At 33.9% G+C, this 19926-nt stretch overlaps 2 protein-coding genes across 2 annotated transcripts; one reads left to right on the forward strand and one right to left on the reverse strand.

Moving 5' to 3' along the window:
• The first annotated feature begins 691 nt into the window (after window positions 1-691).
• On the forward strand, window positions 692-2872 carry RPL21C (Ribosomal protein L21). The gene is made up of 5 exons (XM_079058770.1): window positions 692-1095; window positions 1724-1804; window positions 2100-2201; window positions 2414-2488; window positions 2628-2872. The coding sequence occupies exons 1-5, from the start codon at window positions 769-771 to the stop codon at window positions 2694-2696; spliced, it is 654 nt and encodes a 217-aa protein (XP_078914896.1). The 5' UTR covers window positions 692-768; the 3' UTR covers window positions 2697-2872.
• A 4728-nt stretch (window positions 2873-7600) lies between these two features.
• Window positions 7601-8299, reverse strand: LOC145111971 (uncharacterized). The gene has a single exon (XM_079048204.1). It carries the CDS (start codon window positions 8297-8299, stop codon window positions 7601-7603), a length of 699 nt encoding a protein of 232 aa, XP_078904330.1.
• Between the last annotated feature and the right edge of the window lie 11627 nt (window positions 8300-19926).

Genomic DNA, 19926 nt, shown 5'->3' on the forward strand with positions numbered 1-19926 from the left:
CCAAAACCCTAAAAATTAGGGTTTGCATGAACCTCACGTACGCCATGCGTACGAGGTGTATGCCCAACGTACTGAGGCGCGCCCTAGTACGCTTAGCGTACACATGTACGCACAACGTACTCCCAACGTCTGTTATTTACCAAAATGCCACAATGGCCCTTTTGCACTCTTTCTTTTACTTAGGGACCAATATGCAATAAATCACAATATAAGGGTCAACAATGAAAGTTCCTCAAAACAAGATGTTACAAACCAAGTTGACGGTTCACTATAAATATTAAGGTTTACTTTCTTCTCTTACCCTACACTTATCACGTTATCGTTGTTTTCGAGTTTAGGGATATTTATTGTAAACATTTTGGTGTTTTACTTGTTGATGTTTTATAAACTATAAAATTGTGTTTTTGATAACATTTAATTGTCCTAACTTGTCGTAATTTAATACAATTAACTTTAAAAAGTGCAATGGGAGAAGAATATTTTAAGGTGATCTTGAATTCTTGATGAAGGTATGCCATATCTAAAATTTCGAACAATGTGTAATGTTGGACCAAAATGTAAAGAAGTTTCATTTATAGCTTAAAAAGTGCCAAACTAAACCTTGAACAAGTAAAGTGTAGATAAGTTTTTTTTTTTTTTTTTTTTTTTTTTTTTTTTTTTTTTTTGCATTATACATTTTATACTGAAATAGTGAAATGTGTTGGACGTTGGATAAGATAGGAGTCGGAGGCGAATTGTGAGACAAATCGAGCAACCAAAGCTTCGAAAATGGCGATGAGCTTCTCTTGTGCCTCATCTTCCTGCTCTCCTTCCATCACATCCATCTTTACCCACAAAAAATCTCTTCCAGCAACACCAACTCCCTTCAATTTTCTCTGTCATTCTCTTCCTCATTCAAATTCTTCCCTCAGTTTCACTTCTCCTTCATACCACAGACCATTATCTTCATCCACGATTGTTCCAAGGCTTTCCGTAACTGAAACTCCATCTGTTGAATCAGAAGCCGTTGCAGAAGATTTTGTACCCGTGGAGTCACAGCCTGTCGAAGAAACCCCGCCGGAATCGAAAGGGGAAGAAGTCTTCGCCGTTGTCATGGTGAGTTAATTTTTTTATGAGACATTAGCATTTTCCCCTCTTATGTAACGCTGCAATTTCTGTTATAAGCAAAATAGAACACCAAGAACACGAAATATAGGTGGAAACCCTTGTCGACGATATGAGAAGGGTTTCCAGGCACTAGACTTTGTGTTTATAAAATCGATAATGAGAAGGGTTTCCAGGGTTGTTAGAATCGACGATATGGGAGAATGATAGGAGATGATGGAATGAATTGATCTAATGTCTAAAAGGCTTATATTTATAATACCTTGTGTGGTTTTCATGTAAATGAGCTGCATTTTGCTTTTGTTCATTTCAAATGCAAAATTGATGTGAATTTGTTGAATTCACATCATCTTATTCTATGATCGTTACCCCTTCATTAAGAACCATTTTAATTGCATAGACACCCTAAAACAACACCACACTCTTGATAATTTTGAAATTGAGGCTATCGTACTAAACTTATTTTTGTAAAAGGCAAATTCAAGTATAATGGTTACAAATGCTAATCACTCGATAAAATCTTGCCTTACAACATATATTTTATATGTCTGTCATGTGTGCTTTTGTAGATTATGGAGGTTTTGGATGATTAATTGTTTTTGTTTTGATTGCTGTGCAGATTGGGGGTCGACAATATATTGTTTTTCCAGGGCGTTTTCTGTATACACAGAGGCTGAAGGGTGCAAATGTTGATGACAAAGTAAGCCTTAAGCACAATTTCTTATGGACTCTTTCTTCTTTATTAATTCACTTTGAATTGTATTTTTTTCCATTTAGCATCAAATATTTCTTTTATCGCCTTCATTTGGACTTGGCTTTCTTTTTTTCAAGTTTACTTGTGTCGTTTGCAAGCACATGAACTTCATTTTGTGAAAAGATATTTACCAAAACATAGTAGTTTTGAATTTATTTATCATATAATTGTACTGAAACATAGTCGTTAGAAAAGATATCCACATTTAACTTTAGTATTTAACTGAAATTGGTATATGTAGATAATTCTGAACAAGGTGTTGCTCGTTGGTACAAAGACTAGCACATATATTGGGAAGCCTGTGGTGCCTAATGCAGCTGTACATGCAGTGGTGGAGGAACAGGTATTTTGTCATCTTGTTAATTTTCTTTCTATGTTCCCATTTTTTACTTTTTCCATTAAGTAACGTCTGGATAAATGATGAATTTGTAAACAGCTAGGACTTAATGTTGAAAGATTCATTTTCATGACTTTTTGTATTAAGTCGTTCTTTCTGGATTGAGTAAAAAAGAAACACTCATATATAGCTTATTGCTTTTATTGCACACTGTATAGGGTTTGGATCCAAAGGTGGTGGTCTTCAAGTACAAGAAGAAGAAGAATTACAGGAGGAATATTGGCCACAGACAGGTATTGTATTTGTAGGCATGTCTAGCAATATTATAGTATCTGAGTAAATAAATTTCATGCTCTTCCCATTTGACCTTTTTTTTTTTTTTTTTTTTTTTACTTTGTATTTGATTGTTTGTACTTGGAACCAACCATGCAGCCAAACACTCGAATTCGGATCGTGGGCATCACGGGGTATCAAGATTCCCCAGCATCAACTCTCCCCTGATTTCTGAACTGTTGTGACTTTGTTTTATGACATCTTTGTACTTGAGAAATACTTGAATCATTAGTGTAGTTTGTATTTTTTTTGTCTTGCTCTTTGATGTATGCTTTCTTTGCAACCTACACAAAATGAGGATAACTGTCTAGTATTTATAGTTGGGAATGATCTTTCTTGCATGACGAGGTTGTCTCGAGTATTTATAGTTGGTTGATGACACTATCATAGTATAAAGTAGTGGTCGTTTTTTACATTGCATCTATGCATTTATAAGTCTATAATCGAAATGCCATGATTACATGTATAACCGTTTAAGCTCCACAAGATATGGTACAAAAGAAATTTTTTGGGACTTGCTTTTAGGATTTTGTTGGGCGTCGTTTAAGGGAATATGTGATTTTTTGGAGTCTTTAATGAAGTTTGGGACTCTATGGAGACTTGGAGAGGTTTGGTTCGATGTATTGTCAAAAACAATTGGACCAGTTTAATACTTTTATTGGGGAAGTGGATTTAGTTGATGTTCCTTTACTTAGTCAAACAAATGGGGAACAACAATGAACATAAATTGATAGGTTTTTGCTTTCATAGAGATTGGTGATTTGTTCTCCAATGTTATTGCTTTAGTCTTGGAGGAGTGGTCCGACCGTAGACCGATCTTACCAAAAGATTTGGTGGACTATGAACCAACTCCATTTGACCATAGTCAAATCTTACCAAAATAATTTGTCGTTCTCTTTTTCGCCCCATATATTGCTTTATTAACAACTAGGTGCGAGACCCGTGTACTAAACGAGTTTATTAAAAATAAAAGTTTATATCAATATGTAAACATTAAATATTTTTAATGGCTACTTCATTTCAAAGTTTAACAAAATATATTTTATTATATCTCAATTTTGACAATATTGTTTTATAATATTTCATTATATTAATTATGTAACAAAAAAATCATAATAAATGTTTTTAGTGGTAGAAAAATCAAACTATTTATTATTATATTCTTTTTATAGAGAACAATATATTTACCTTAAATAATAAATGTTTCATTAATTATAGTGTTGATCTACACATTTAATATAATAAATAATTTACATATATAATAATAGATGTGTTAATTAGTGGAATTGATTAATTTTTTATTAACAAAAAAATAAAAACACCACATAATGACATGTAGAATTAGGGATGAGCATATGGACCGGGGAACCGGCCGGAACTGGTACCGGAACCGGAACCGGAACCCGATGGAACCGGTCGGGCCGGGACCATGACGTTATTTTTGTGGATTTTTGGAACCGGGAACGGTAGGAACCGGAACCGATATAACCGGAACCGGTAGAACCGGCAAAAACCGGAACCGTATGATGCTATTTTTCGAGGACCGGTTCCAACATTTGAAGACATGACAAGAACCGGTAGAACCGAGAACTGGTAGAACCGGAACCGGTAGAACCGCCGGGCCGGTTCGGTTCTTAATTTTGGCCGAAGTCGGTTCCCGGGTCGGGTCGGGTCCGGGTCGGGTCGGTTCCGACCGGTTCGGTCCTTTTGCTCATCCCTATGTAGAATTTAAGTAATTCAAAAATCTCACATAATAAAATGTGACAAAAATCTTGAGGAAATGACAAGTGACAAAAAAACTTTCATTTATTAGAGAAGATATTAATTATGTAACAAAAAAGTCATAATAAATGTTTTTAGTGGTAGAAAAATCAAACTATTTATTAATATATTCATTTTATAGAAAAAAATATATTTACCCTAAATAATAAATGTTTCATTAATTATAGTGTTGATCTACACATTTAATATAATAAATATTTTACATATATAATAATAGATATGTTAATTAGTGGAATTGATTAATTTTTTATTAACAAAAAAATAAAAATACAACATAATGAATGTAGAATTTAAGTAATTTAAAAATCTCACGTAATGACATGTGATAAAAATCTTGAGGAAATGACAAATGGCAAAAAAAACTTTCATTTATTAGAGAAGATGAGCAACCCATCAAGAATATTATAGTGTTTTAAAAAGGACGATTGCTCATTACTAATAATCTAAGGCAACACTTATTTAAGCCTCAAGACAAGAGTCTTTGGAGATGATGTTAGTAACACACCTTATGAGATGGATCGGTCTATAGTGACCAATAGAGATAGATCATAGATCCTTCACCTTTGGAATAAGAGAGATAAAGGAAAGAGTTGCTTCAGGGGTTGATGATGGCAAACCCCTCAAAGAACTTCATCGCCTTAAAAACATCACCACCAATAATACTTTACTCTTCATAATACTTTACTCCTTAATAATATTCGAAAATTTATCTCTTAAATCTAAGCCTATGCGAAAGATTTTCTTTGAATTTGTCGGAAAAGAATTTGAATATGGATCCCTTAATGCAAACCGGGTTGAGACCCAAGACACATTAAGGTTAATACCATGTATTCTGCCGTTCTATAAAAAAAAAATACCATGATTCTAAACGGTCGATAATTTTTTTTAATCATACTATGGAAGAATTTCATGTTTCACCCCCTTTAAGAGTTAAGCTCACATTAACTTTTTGCTTAATATCCGAAACTTTTTAAGAATCGAGGTTTTGAATCTTAAGCATGACATATGCTCTCTCCTTAAGCATATCATCATTTGTATGAGCAGCTTCGTCAATAGCATCAATGACCACGCGCTTTTCATTTTAGCACATGATAAGACTTGTCCTTTTCATTGTTGATCTTGGCTCTCCAATCTTTGATTCAATTCTTCAAGAATCTAAGCCTTCTTGAACAACCCTTCTACTTTAGAGAAACCTCATCTTGATCACAAAAACTACCAAAGAATTAATGACAACTTCTTCCAATTTGTGGTCTAAAAAAATTGAAGAATTTAAATGGAAGCAATCTAAAACCCAAGCTGTTGGTGTCCAAGAAAAGCAAACAATGATCTAAGTGTAAAATAAGGAGGGCCATGACACCCGCATATGAAAAATGAGACGAAAACCGACTTGTGACAATAATCCGTTTCAATTTGCTAAGCTTGGATCCATACTTGCTCATCCATGACAAATGCCTCCCGTCCAACTTATGCTCCAAAAGTCAATGTGCATGTTGTTATTATGTAATTTGAGATGTTACAAGGGTAAATGCTAAAATATTATACTTTCTTATTTAATAGTGTAACACAATTTGTTATACATAATACATTTATGACATCAATTGAAAGTGATACACTAATAATATTTCAGTTTGAACTTGAAGTAATACAAAAAATATAATCTAAGTGTAGATTTCAAAGCATCCAGCATTTAAATGACTATTAATTAAAGCATTACACAAATTCAATAATAAAAAATTCATGTTAAAGGTATCAAGCTTTTTCATTTTGATGTACATAATTTGTGACAACTTTAATAGATTTTGTATAACTTAGATCTCTAGAAAATAAAGAGTTCAACTTTAATGAATCACGATTTAATATATCTTACATAAATTTAAAAAATGTTTTAATTAAATAATCAAAAAATAATAATAATAATAATAAAGTCTATCGATCAAACCACAGGTGCTATATTCAAAACACTCAAGTGATATAGTTATAGTTTACGAGTTTGACTAAATCGCAATACGCTAACTATCATACACCTCGTGTAGGGATAAGTTCCATTTCATACGGTAATTTTAGTGAATAACATGTTTAGGCCGTCTGGTATGGGCATCACGAAGCAATTCGTGGTCCAGGTGGCCACTGTCATTGTCTGTACACACCATCCCGGTCCTCTGGTGTTGCTGATATGGAACCACGAGCGTGGCCTCTCGTGTTGGCCACCACAATCCACCATAGACTCTTTATTCTCTCTTCCTCTCTTCTTCTCTCTTGCAGCTTAAACCCACCACGACCACATTTCTTTGTTATGAGTATACCAGATTGAGAATTGAAGGAGGATGGAAGAAGAAGATGATGAGGTGTATACACACCACGAGCCTTCTCGTGGTGTGTATACAGGAAGGCCTTAGTAAATAGCTTTAGAAAACAATGAGGTCATCTGTTATACCCACCACATACCACATATGTGGTGGGTGCCACATCAGCACCACATTCCCCTACCACTAACATTGAATACCTACCAGTAACACACCACTCCACATCATTGTTTTTATTTTTTTTTTAATTCAAAAATACAATAAAATTACATTTTTTATAATTAAAAAACATTCATTTTTTTAAACTAGTTTTTCATTAATTATAAAAATAAAATTGCAACTTCAAACTACATTACTTAGTTAATCTATAAAAAAAACATTACACTAATTAAAAAAAACAAACAAACATACATATAAAAAAACTAATCGTCGTTCATATTACGTTGGTACAAATGTTCCGCGACATCTTCTCGAAGATTGAAACACGTTTCACTGTTATGAATTTCAACAACTCGCTCTAAAAACGCATTCGTTCCGGGTACGAACTCCTCAATTGGAATGACAACGCCATTCGGATCATACGTGCAAATCGCTCGACCTTCATCTTCAATAATCATATTATGCATTATAATACATGCTAGGACCATTCGTTTAATTCTTTCTTTATCCCAGAGTCGTGTAGCATATTTCACTACATGTCATGTCTGCTTAAGGACTCCAAATGCCCTCTCAATATCCTTTCTCGCTGATTCCTGTTTTTTTGTAAACAAACCTTGCCTTTTCACTTCGAGGAACCGAGTATGCCTTCATCAATGTAGAATAATCCGGGTATATCCCATCACCAAGGTAGTAACCGTATTTGTACGCGTGTCCGTTCACCGTGAACGTCATATTAGGTGCTTTGTCGGTCCAAATATCGTTGAAAAGTGGAGACTCACCAAGAACATTAATGTCGTTGTTAGACCCCGCTACTCCAAAAAAGGCATTTCATATCCATAAATCTTGAGATGCAACAACTTCTAGGATGATAGTTGGGTCACCTATATCTCCTCGAGTGAACTGACCACGCCATGCATTTGAACATTTTTTCCAAGCCCCATGCGTACAATCTAGACTGCCAAGCATACCCGAAAATCCATGCCTCTCTTCATGAGCCGAATATAATCTCTCAATATCACGTTGAGTAGATTTGCGCAAATATTGTTCGTGAAAAACCTCATACACACATGCAGAAAACCAATCTACACATTCAATTGCGGTCCTCTCGGATACTTTCAAGTATTCGATAGATGCATCAAATGCTATACCGTATCCCAAATACCTAAGAGCAGCCGCACATTTTTGTATACTACTAAAATTCATTATTCCTCTAGCGTCGGGTTTTTGTTTGAAAAAATCATAACGAGATTCTAAATCATTACTAATACGTAAAAGTATAGCCTTATTTAGACGGAAACGACGTTCGAACGAGTCGTCATTATAAAGACAATTATCAGCAAAGTAATCACGTACCAATAAGTCGTGTGCGGCTTGGCGATCACGATTGACGACCGCCCTTGTGCGAGCAACATTCGAATTTTCTTCGTCGTGAATGTGTTGCGCAACGTTGAAGAATGTCTCAACGAATTCTACGTCGTCATCCGAGTCAAAAGTTTTTAAGAATTCCATGTGTTTTGTGGAATCCATGTGTTTGTGTTTTGTGGTTTTAGAGAATGAAGGTTAGAATGAAGGTGTAAGTTTTGGTGAAAATAGAAGGTTTATGTGTATTGAATTGAGTTTGAAAAAAAAAAAGGCCAAATAGTCGTTCAACGGTTGAAGAAAGCAAACACCAATCATCTTTTCCGTTTGAGAGGCCAAATAGAAGGTTTATGCCGTCGGGAACACGAAGGATAACGACCACGCTCGACCATGATTTGTCGGGATGGTGTGCACGAGTTTTTCTCGTGGCCACATGGACCACGGATGCTCTCGAGTATACGTGAAGGTCTAAGAATTATTTGCAACAGCAAAAGGTAAGACGACGTCGTTAGGAGAATAGGCGTTGGTCAAAACTCCATGTTTTGCCAAATAGCAGATTTAATACGGGGATTTTAAATGCACCCAACAAAAAAAAAAGTCAAAACCACCAATTCAAAATAAACTCAATTAAAAAAAATATTAAAAATGTAATGATTGTATATACGAATGACAGAACCGTGCCCACTTTTCAAAACTATTTTCATGTTTTTGTTTATAGTAAATTACATTAATGGTCCTTGTGCTTTGGTTTGATTTTTAGTTTTGTTCTCTAAATTTAAAAATTAATAAGGTGTATTAATATTACAGTTTTAATCTTTGATTCATATAAAAACACTAACTTATTTTTTTTTTATTTTCTTTTAACAATTTATTATTATTATTATTATTATTATTATTATATATTTTATTTGTTGTTTATTTTAATAGTTTGTATAGATTTCTTATAAAATTATTTTTACTTTTTCAAATTAATTATATATATATATAGACAAAATTGCAAAAATGGTCCGTGTGGTATGCATTTTTTTGGTGTTTTAGTCTAAACCACGACTTTTTTGGATTGATGGTCATTTTGAGGTAGTTTCGTTGCGTTTTGGTTCCTCGGTAAACTTAAATGACTATAATGCCCTTCTGATATTTATTTTTATGTTTTTTCTATTTAATTTAAATGAAAAAGAAAATAAATAATCAAATTGGACCCACATTTCTCTCTCCTGTGCAAACCCACAAGCGATCCAAACATCGTTCATAATCTATTTCAACATCAGATTCCAGCAACTTGGATTAACCCACAAAAAACTTAAAGATCTTCACCGACTTTCACTATGAACACACATACACATACTAGATCGAGGTGAAGAAGACCCATTTCAGTGACCATCAAGAAGTCCCTCTTCCTTCCCTCTGGTGACCCTCCTCCTTCTCCAAAATCAATTTCAACACCTTAACAGATTACCGTCTATTGTTGCTGCTGTTCCCGGTTAGATTACCGTCTCCAAAATCAATTTCTCATCTCTCTCTCTCTCTCTCTCTCTCTCTCCAAACCCATTACTGTCTTTAACAGATTTTGAGGAAACAATATCCCAATCAACACAAATCTCGATTCCCAAATCAACCCACTTCCAATCCATTTTCAATTACATTAATAGATCCAAAACCAATTTGATTCTAACAAATGCCAGTGAGCATTACCTGTTGAGAGAACGAAAGAGAAAGTGAGGAAGATGAAAATTAAACCAGAAATAGATGAAACGATTTCGTGTTTTTGGGGTTCTCGATGAACATAAGAGAAGATGGTGGTCAAGACGATCTACTGTTGGAAGTCGTGATGGTTTTAACTGGTGGTCCGGCGGGTGGATGGTGATGATGGCATTGATGTTTAATTGTGGAGATGATGGCATTGATGTTTATCTGTATGTATATATGTTGAGAAATGGGTGGAACGCAGTGAGATTGGATCAATCGGAGAAGGATAGAGATGAAGCATGATGTCATCGGAGCCACAACAAACCCTAACTCCGATTAGGGTTTCGCCGTCGTTGCTATGAAGATCCGATTAGGGTTACCGCTGAATCGGAGTGAATGGAGACAACGGGTCTTGTCGCTATCTCTGACTTCCGACGTTCCCCTGCAGTCATTATCACACCTCCTTCCATATCTGTGAATCGCAAACGATGTTCTCTAGACATTTCCGTCTTCATATGAAAATATAGATGTGTGTTTGTGTGAGAAATAGAATCTGAAAACTCCATGTGTTCATATGATTTAGAAGTGTGTATCTGTGTTCATCAGATATGAATTAGGGAAGATGAAGAAGGATGAGGGTGAATTTCTTTTCCGAGAGAAAGAGAGGTGACCCCACTTTTTTAATTATTAAAATAAATAAAAAACAATTAGATTTTAAAATTTGAAAGAAAAATGAAAAATAAATACCCCAAAGGTATTACAGTAATTTCAGTTTACCGAGGGACCAAAAACACAACGAAACTACCTCAAAAGGACCATCAATCCAAAAAAGTCGTGGTTTGGACTAAAACCCCAAAAAATACGGCATCATTTTTGCAATTTTGTCATATATATATATATATATATATACATATATATATATATATATATATATATGAAAAAATGGTCCTTATGGTTTGCCAAAAGTCACAAAGTCAGTCCCTGATAATTTTTTTTGACGAACATGGTCCCTGTGGTTTCCAAAACTTGCATAAACGGCCCTTTTTTGCGAACGTCGTATTATACATAATTTGATTTTTATTAATAATTTTCATTCGTTAACCTAAAAAAAACTATTTTTTACATGTTTATTTTTATATATCTGTCGGTGTAATTCAAGGCGGTTAACGTTTTATTTCGTTATTTTTTTTAATTTACATAGTTTTTTTATAAACTTTTCGGTTTAAATTTGAGTTTGTTTACATTTCGAACAATAAAAAATAACAATCATAAACAATTAAACAAACAATAAAAATATAATATGATATTTTTTCACAACTATAATAAATAAAATTTCCATTTTCATTTACCACCGTTTTGTCAAACACTGTCATATTTTAATTTTATTAATTATCAGGGACATCAACTACATGAATATTACAATTATTACGTGGTGCATTCGGTGAAATATCTGCATTAAGTCGAGCATTATACAATATTCTCCATCCAACGACACATTCTAATCTGTGGTGACGCCAAAGTGACAAAACTGTAGGCATTGGATGTGATTCTTGTAAATCAACTTTTACGTAATGACCATTATAAACGAAGACGATAAAATAGATCTATGATGTGAGATGTCTTGCGGTCCATGCCAAAGAGAAAAACAGGTCGACGAACCTTATTTGTCTAAAAAATAGACAATTACACAATACTTATTAGCGATGAGGAATTCAGTATCCGACATAATCAACCAATATTCACTTTGTGCATAACCAAATCCAGTGAAACTCAACGAGTGTTGTACGTTGTTTATATCATCCTGAAAAATCATTGCATATCGTCCCCAGTTTTCTAATAACTCGTTGTATGATTCTGAGTGGATTTGACGCCAATAATGTATAAATTTTTACATAAGTGTTCAAACACTAGATGTTCAACATCAAAAGTAGATATAGTAAAAGACAAAAGACGTAACACGGTACCAGGTTGTCTTCTCAAAAGCTCCGGGAGTGTACCTGTCTACTGGATTCCTGAGAATACAAGTTATTTTGAAAGAGAGGATCAGCATTAAAGCTGGTGAGCTCATAAGTATTAGTTTATAACTCAAAATCCGTTTTCTCGTTATTTGATAAAGTAAACACGTATTTCCCAGAAAATCCTATATTTCCTGATGTATTATATCTCAAATCTGTTTTCTCATTAATTGATAAGGTAAACATGTTTTTCCTAGAAAATCCTATATTTTCTGATGTATTATACGGTAAGCAAAAGGGTGAAAGTTTATGGTTCTTAAGTGATATACTGTATTATAGTTTACATAAAACCATAAAGAAAAGGTGTTTTCCAATACGAAAATAGTATTTCCGTATTTAAACTGGTAAAATATTGTATTATAGTTTTATAAAGATAAAACTATGTGAAGTTTTACTTATTCATACACTAATCATTTTATTCAATATCAAAATGTGAGTTATCATAACCATACTTGGTGACCAAGGATCGCCTGAACACGACGTTCTTCAGACGTCGCAATCGGTAGGACATTTGTCACCACAGGTCTGCCGACCTAGCTATTGCAAGCAGCTCTAGTGCGGGATTGTCAGTCCCGTATAGATCTATACACAAGTGTCGCGCTCTCCCTCCAGGAGACTCTGGTTATAATTTCAGGTTTTTGTTTTATACTTAAATAAGTACATGAAGGTAGTCTCACAAGTACTATATTGATGATTATGTATAGAATATTGACAAGTTACTAGGTAATAAATACTCAGTAGGTAAGTTTCATAAACTATGTAAGATATAGTTTATATGGTTGTTTTCTGAAGAATGCTTTCTACTCGTTTTCCATTAAGTATTCTATTTGATTTCTGTTAAGTACCAATGAATGAGTTCTCTAAACTATACCTATTATAGTTTAACTGTGGTAAGAATCGGTAATACTGTTATTCCAGGAAGTTCACTGTTTGTACCAAATAGTACCAAACAGTTAGAAAACCATTTTATATTTATATAAACGTAATTTTTATATAATTGTGATTAATTAGGCCTTCGATTATATAACTTTACCCCAAGCCCACAACCAAACAAGGAACAAGAAATGAGGTAAATTATATATTCTAAATCTTTTGAATCCAAATTATATAATTTACACATATATAAATATGTAATTTTTGATATTTATAACAATTTAAGAACTTTAAAAACATTTAAAAGTGTTTTAGTAATAACACAATTTTCATTGTGTTCAACTGGTATTCCCCCCTAAAACAGTTAAAAATCATGAAAATGTAGGGGTATGAACTCACCTGATAAGTGGTGATTTGGGCAGCGTTTCGTTTCTATAAATGATCTTTCTCGAAGAAATCGCGAGTTTCTAATAAAAAACCGGGCTCTATGCCGGCAAAGTTTTGACTGGAAAAGATTATTTTCTCGAGAACTTCGGGGCTCCGGGCTTTCTTCGGGTGTTAGGGGTGTTCCCGAGGCTTCGGGGGGTTAAAAGTGGCTTAGAAGGGTATTTAGAATGAAAGGATATTTGATTTTTTTAAACCAAACCCGGAGACCTCGCATTCCTTTTATAGTTGGCTGAAACCTCGGAGTACGCTGGGCGTACAAGCTACGTGGCGCGTGTTCGGAACCTGGGCCTCAGACGTGGTTGTTGCGTGTCGATGCGCGAAGGAAGGGCGACGTGGTCGAATGCTGGCCTTGTCTCCGAGTACGCTGGGCGTACTCCTATTTTTCAAACTTCAAAAATTTGTAACTTTTGCATACTAACTCCGTTTTTGACGTTCTTTATATCCACACGTAGGTGAGACCATGCTCTACAACTTTCGTTAAGATTCCATCGGCTAATTTGGACTTTATTTTTAAAGTTATATTTTTAACAGGCCGGGACAAGAAAAGTCCGTTAAAAATTCATAACTTTTTCATCTAACGTCTGTTTTCGTCTCTCTTTTTATCGTTGAATTTCTTTTGATAAGAACTCCGATTCTCGTTTAGGTTGTTTTGGCCAAAAGTTGCTCAATCTAACTTTCGAGTTTCAGGCTGTGTACTATCGTGTCGAAACTTAGAAAAATCATAACTTCTTCATACGGAGTCAGATTTAGTCGTTATTTTTATGGACACTCTCGGTTTAACGTATTCTACGACTTTCATTTTGATTGTTAAGGCTAAAAATCATTTGATTGTAAACTCACTTTTTACGCCGCACAGCGTTGTGCCGGTTCTGTCGCGGATCTTCGATTGGTCATAATTTCTTCGTTATAACTCGGATTTCGGCGTTCTTTATATTTTTGGAAACCTTGTGACATATACTACAACTTAGATAAGATTATTTATTCTAAATAATCGTTTATCAAAAAGTCATGTTTGACGTGAAATAATGGGTTGCTACAACATCCCAGTAGTTACTTGCATTTATCTTTAGTTCATGTGAGTTTAACTACTCTATGCATGATATTAGGAGTTGCGTGGTATGTGCTTGTATGTATTCGATTTATCGCTTCACAAGGGGAAACATTTTATAATTCCGTTAGGGTCGATAGTTTATAGCTCCGTTAGGGGCGATAATTTATAGCTCCGTTAGGGCAACAATTTATAGCTCAGTTAGGGGCCACATTTATGGCTCCGCAAGACGCAACGTTTATAATGTGGTCACTAAGCGTTCCGCTTACCTAATGATTATTTACCTTTTACATCGGTGTTTGCATTTACAATTATTTATGATTTCATTGATTACTCATCACACTTATGAATTTTAGAAATTATATTTTTAATTAAAATTACCAGACTTTCGCTACGTTGTTTTATTTCATATTTGTCACTTGAGTTTGGATTGCAATAAAGAGTTTTCCAATTTTTATTCAATAAGAAATGTGTTTTTATTTTTGGACGTTGTAAGATTAATGTTCTTATGATCATAGGATTAGTAAATCAGACTAAGAGACTTATCCACATTAGGAATTGATAGCTAACCACTAATATCCATGGCATTTCATAGACGAATATAAGTGAAAACACATTTATTATTTATTGTTTCCAAATCCAGTTTTCCAATTTTCCAACTTTATTTTGGTTTAGATTGTTTCTTGTTTTTGAGTCAAATAGTTAATTTTCTTCATGATTCAAAGTTAAACACAGTTTCTCCCAATTTTAATTATTGTTTCTAGTTTAATTAACAATTGATTTTTTCCTAACCCAATCATATCTGTTCCCCAAAAGGTTGACATGCGATCGCACCAAAGCTATATTATAACCGATTAAGTGCACTTAACTAAACGTGTGATAATTCATAACATTGATAAATAGATATTAAAAATATAAGTGTAGATTTTACGCATCAATAGTCTAGATATGGGTTGACCTTGAAGTTAGACATTGGCGAAGACGGTAAATATACTAGTTATATGCTTTACATCTCATCAAATTATGGGTTTTACACGATTCTAATTTGACGACCCATTAGATTATGGGATTACACCCAAAATGCTTAAAATTGGTTTTAGATTAAAATAGGGATAATGACTTAAAATTATAATATACTTTTTGATTTGTACATATTTGGTCACTAAGTTTTTTTCGTCTACATTTACCCATTGAACTTGTTAAATTGTACACATTTGGTCGTTATGACCGGCTACTCCGGTTAACCCGAAAAAAATGACTTAATAGGGTAATATATTTCTCATTTTGTACATATTTAGTTATTAATATTTTTTTGTTGTAAAATAAGTCGTTGTTTTTATACATATTTAGTACTTATGACCGATTTCTTTAAGTTTTTCTCATGACATCCTACGTTGGATAATCATTAGTAAGGTGTTCGGAGTTGTTGATGCTTATGGCCAACATGACTTTGGCTGCTTGCAAGGCCGGTCCAAAAGTTTTCTATGCCCAAGGCGAAAAAAATTATTAATGTTATCATATTTGTATCATACAGATAGAAAAGGAACATGTACCCGATGGCGGACGCTGGCTGTTTTAATAAGGGTGTCCCTCGTACTTAAAATTGGTGCACCTAATAGAAAAAAAATTACACTACGTGCCGAAAATTGAGCAGTGGACGGGACCCCCAATGCTCCACTAAGGTCCGCCACTGCATGTACCATATAGTTTCCAAAGGAAAATAGACAACTAATGAGATGAATAACCTCAATTTTGGAATTGATTTGAAATTTTTATGAAGACATACCGGGTAAACGAGCAACAGATTGTGACACAACCTTTTTTTTACGCCACAACCCCTTTTTGAGATGAATAAAGAATGAAACTATATATATTAAGGAAAATAAATATTAGACCCTTACCTTGGTTTGCTCTAGCAAAAATACCCAACACATAGAGAATAGCTTTTTATACATTTGGTAAGCAAAAATACTAACTACATAGAGAGTAGCTTTGTGTACATTTGGTAACTCGCTACCACCCATCTCCAATGATGACTTATTGTAGAAAAGAAACATATAAAAGTACAATTCAATAAATAATCATCGCTTATATCCATCTCCAATGATAACTTATTGTAGAAAAGAATCATATATAAGTACAATTCAATAAATAATCATTACTTATTGTAGAAAAGAAACATACACAGGAATAATTCAATAATTAATCATCACTTATTGTAGAAAAGAAACATATACAAGAACAATTCAATAATTAATCAAACCATAATGGTTATAATACATTCATAATGACAACTAACAATTCCTACAATTAGTTATCCATGTTTTTATTGGAATAAAAAATCTCATTTTGTAAAGAAAATTAAACCCAATATTGTTCAAACCGGTCAAGATTTGAGGGAGAGTACAACGATTTGTGTACAAGATCAATATAAAGTTCCTATGAACTCTACTGGTATTATTTTCCAAATTTAACATAACTTCAGCAAAAGATATTACTATATAACATAAATAGTAATATTTTCATTTAGATACATACAAAAGAACAAAACCTTCTTTTAAGCAAAAAAATAAAAAGACTAACTTCCATGACCATTCTTCGGCAGAAGTAACACAAAGCAATCAGCCCTTGATATTTCCTGAACCATAAAAAACGATACAAAATTGCTGAAAATTGATAATATATAGTTAATTTGTTTTGAGGCAGACATGATACAACACCAACAAAGTAATCGAAACCGAATATAACAATGAACAGTGATATAAGTTTTGAAATGAGGAGATACCAACACCATAATACAAAATTAATACCCCCTTTTTTATTAGGAATTAAGATGAGGCACAACAACCAATCTTAAGGCAAGCAAAGATATGGCAAAATAGAAATAGTAGTGTTAATCTGGTTAACTAAAAAGAAAAATGTCATTTGAAAAAAGAATTAACAAGAAATCAACAAGAAAACTTCCAAAACACAAATTATAATCCCTATTTGATGTTAGTCAACGAAATAAAAGATCTTTAACTACAAAACAAATAACATGCAAACATGACTTTGAAGTAAAAGTAACTGCTCCGCTATAACAATGGACAGTGAATAAGAGACCTAAAATCACGTCAACAAAAAATTAAAGTAAAATTGAGAGTTAAACACCCTACAATAGTACACGGACGGGGAAAGAGGCATCTAATGATTCAATAGGCATCTCTAAGCTCCTCATTTTTCAGAGACAATCAACCCTTGTTATGCCTATTTTAATCAGCAAGCATTCATGGAGGACATCGTTTCTGATTTCTCTATACCCTGCTTCGTTTCTTGCTTCATCATTTTCAACTCGTTGCGAAAAAAAAAAAATGTCCCTGTAACCTAGAAATACTCAAATACCTCAGTTTCCTAGCCTCCTCATATTTCTCAGTCTCTTCGTCTTCTTCAGTAAGGCATGCATTTTTTTAGCCAAAAAATTGTGTCGATTTATTTTATGTTTCATCATCCCTTTAGTATCAAAAGTTTGGGTCAAATAAGAGATACCCATAAGAGCTCGACACAATCTGATGCCCCAAATAATTTTGCTGCCCTGGGCAACGATCCAACTCGCTTTACCCTTGGGCCGACCCGTTTGGTTGCTTAGGTCTTGTGTTCTGAACGCCGTATCGTCTTCATATGATCTCGAATTTTAACGATCTTTATATCTATACGTTCGTATTTGAGTCTATTAGAACTTTCGTTTAAATCACCCCCGTTAAAAAGTAATATATTTTTACTTATGATCTTTATAACCATACGTTCTTTATGAATGTATTTATGAACGTTTTTTTTATAAAATCATAAGTAAAAATATATTATTTTTTAACGTGAGTAATCTAAACGAAAATTGTTGTAGACTCAAATACGAACCTATAAAGAACGTTAAAATCCGAGATAGTATGAAGAAGTTATGACGTTCAGAACAAAATACCTAAACAACGAAACAACCGAGGCCGCAATGACCATAAGCATCAACAACTCCGAACATCTTATTCATGATTGTCCGACATAGGACAACGTGAGAAAAACGTAAAGAAACCGGTCACAAGTACTGAATGTGTACAAAAACAATGACTTATTTTGCAACAAAAAACATTTAAGACTACATGTGCAAAAAAATATTAAAGACTAAATGTGTACAAAGTGATAAATATATTACCCTATTAAGTCATATTTTCCGGCTTACTTAAAGTAGCCGACCATAAGAACTAAATATGTACATTTTAACAAGTTCAAGGGATAAATGTGGACGAAAAAACTAGTTTTCAAATATGTAAAAATCGAAAAATATATTACCATTTTAAATCATTATGCCATTAAAATGTTATAGCTTTATATATATTATCCTACCATCACTTTCGAGAGGGGGTGCGATCTTTTTTATTTTTATGTCATTAAAACTTGTAAATGAGTCTTTAGGCTGTTTGATTTGGTGCTGACCGGATTCAATTAGACTTTTTTGTCTGACTCAGTCCAGTCATGTTGTTTGATTTGTATAGATTAGGCAGTTGACCCGGTCCCGGTCCACAAAAATGATCTGACTCGGTCCTGTAAAAAATTAACACTGACCGAGACTTAAGGCCCCGTTTGATACGCATCTTTCCAGGTCCAAACAGATCTTTCTGGCTGAATGGACCGGAAAGACTGTTTGATTTGCACAAAAGAATGGGTCTTTCCCGGTAAGATATGTCTTTCCTAGAAAGCCCCAAAATCATATCTTTCTGGCTGAATGGGCTGGAAAGACAATTATACACCAAACCCAGTCTCTTTCTTTCTTTATTGGATTATTAATTTTTTTAAATAACTTTTTTTAAATTGATTTTTTATTGAATTATTACTTTTTTTCATTATTCAGCACAGTAATTAGATGTAGAATCAAACAGCATGGTTTCTTTCCCAGTCAGAAAACTTTCTCAGACAGCACTTTACCAGACAACACTTTTCCAGACAGAAACTATCAAACGAGACCTAAACTTGATTTGCCTCCATTTGCCCTTCTCGTTTTGCACTTCCGGCTCGCTCCTTCATGCCTCTTCTTCATCTTTTGCTTCTTTTCATTTGCCCCCGTTTGCCATTCTCGTTTTGCACTTCCCGCTCGCTCCTTCATGCCTCTTCTTCATCGTTTTGCTTCTTTTCTGCCTCCATCGCTTCTCGCTTCTTCCCCTCGATATGCCTCCATTGTGTCGACTTCCACTACTGCCGTCCTCTGCCATCTGCCAACACATCCTCCACCGCCTGCAACATCGATTGGTAAGGTTTTTTTTTTCGTTAATCTGATACATATTCTTTTCCTGTTTTCTTCTTTGTTTTTTATGATATGAGAATACATATGGAATTACATGCTCAGGTACGACTGTAAGTTTTCCTGTTTTCTTTCTTTTTTCTTTTCGTTAATCTGATACTCATTCTTTTGATGCTATTACTTTGCTGAAACCATGGGTCTCCGATTGATTTTACTACCATTTCAGTTTTGAATATTTTCAACATTCTTAGGTCTCTTTTAGATGAACTTCATATTTGGGTTGGGCTTTTTGCTTGATCATTCTACGTTTTTTCTTGATTTTGGCTTCTAATTGCCACTGATGCAGATTTTTCAATCAATTCGCTTGTGTTTTGTGTTGGGTTATTGATTTTTTTCTTAATTACCTGCAGTGTCTGAAGAAATACAAATATTATACGAATTCATGTCATAATAATTTGAAACC

Source organism: Lactuca virosa, chromosome 1, assembly GCF_052849685.1.
Source record: "Lactuca virosa cultivar CGN04683 chromosome 1, Lactuca_virosa_CGN04683_v6, whole genome shotgun sequence".
NCBI classification, from domain to species: Eukaryota; Viridiplantae; Streptophyta; class Magnoliopsida; order Asterales; family Asteraceae; genus Lactuca; species Lactuca virosa.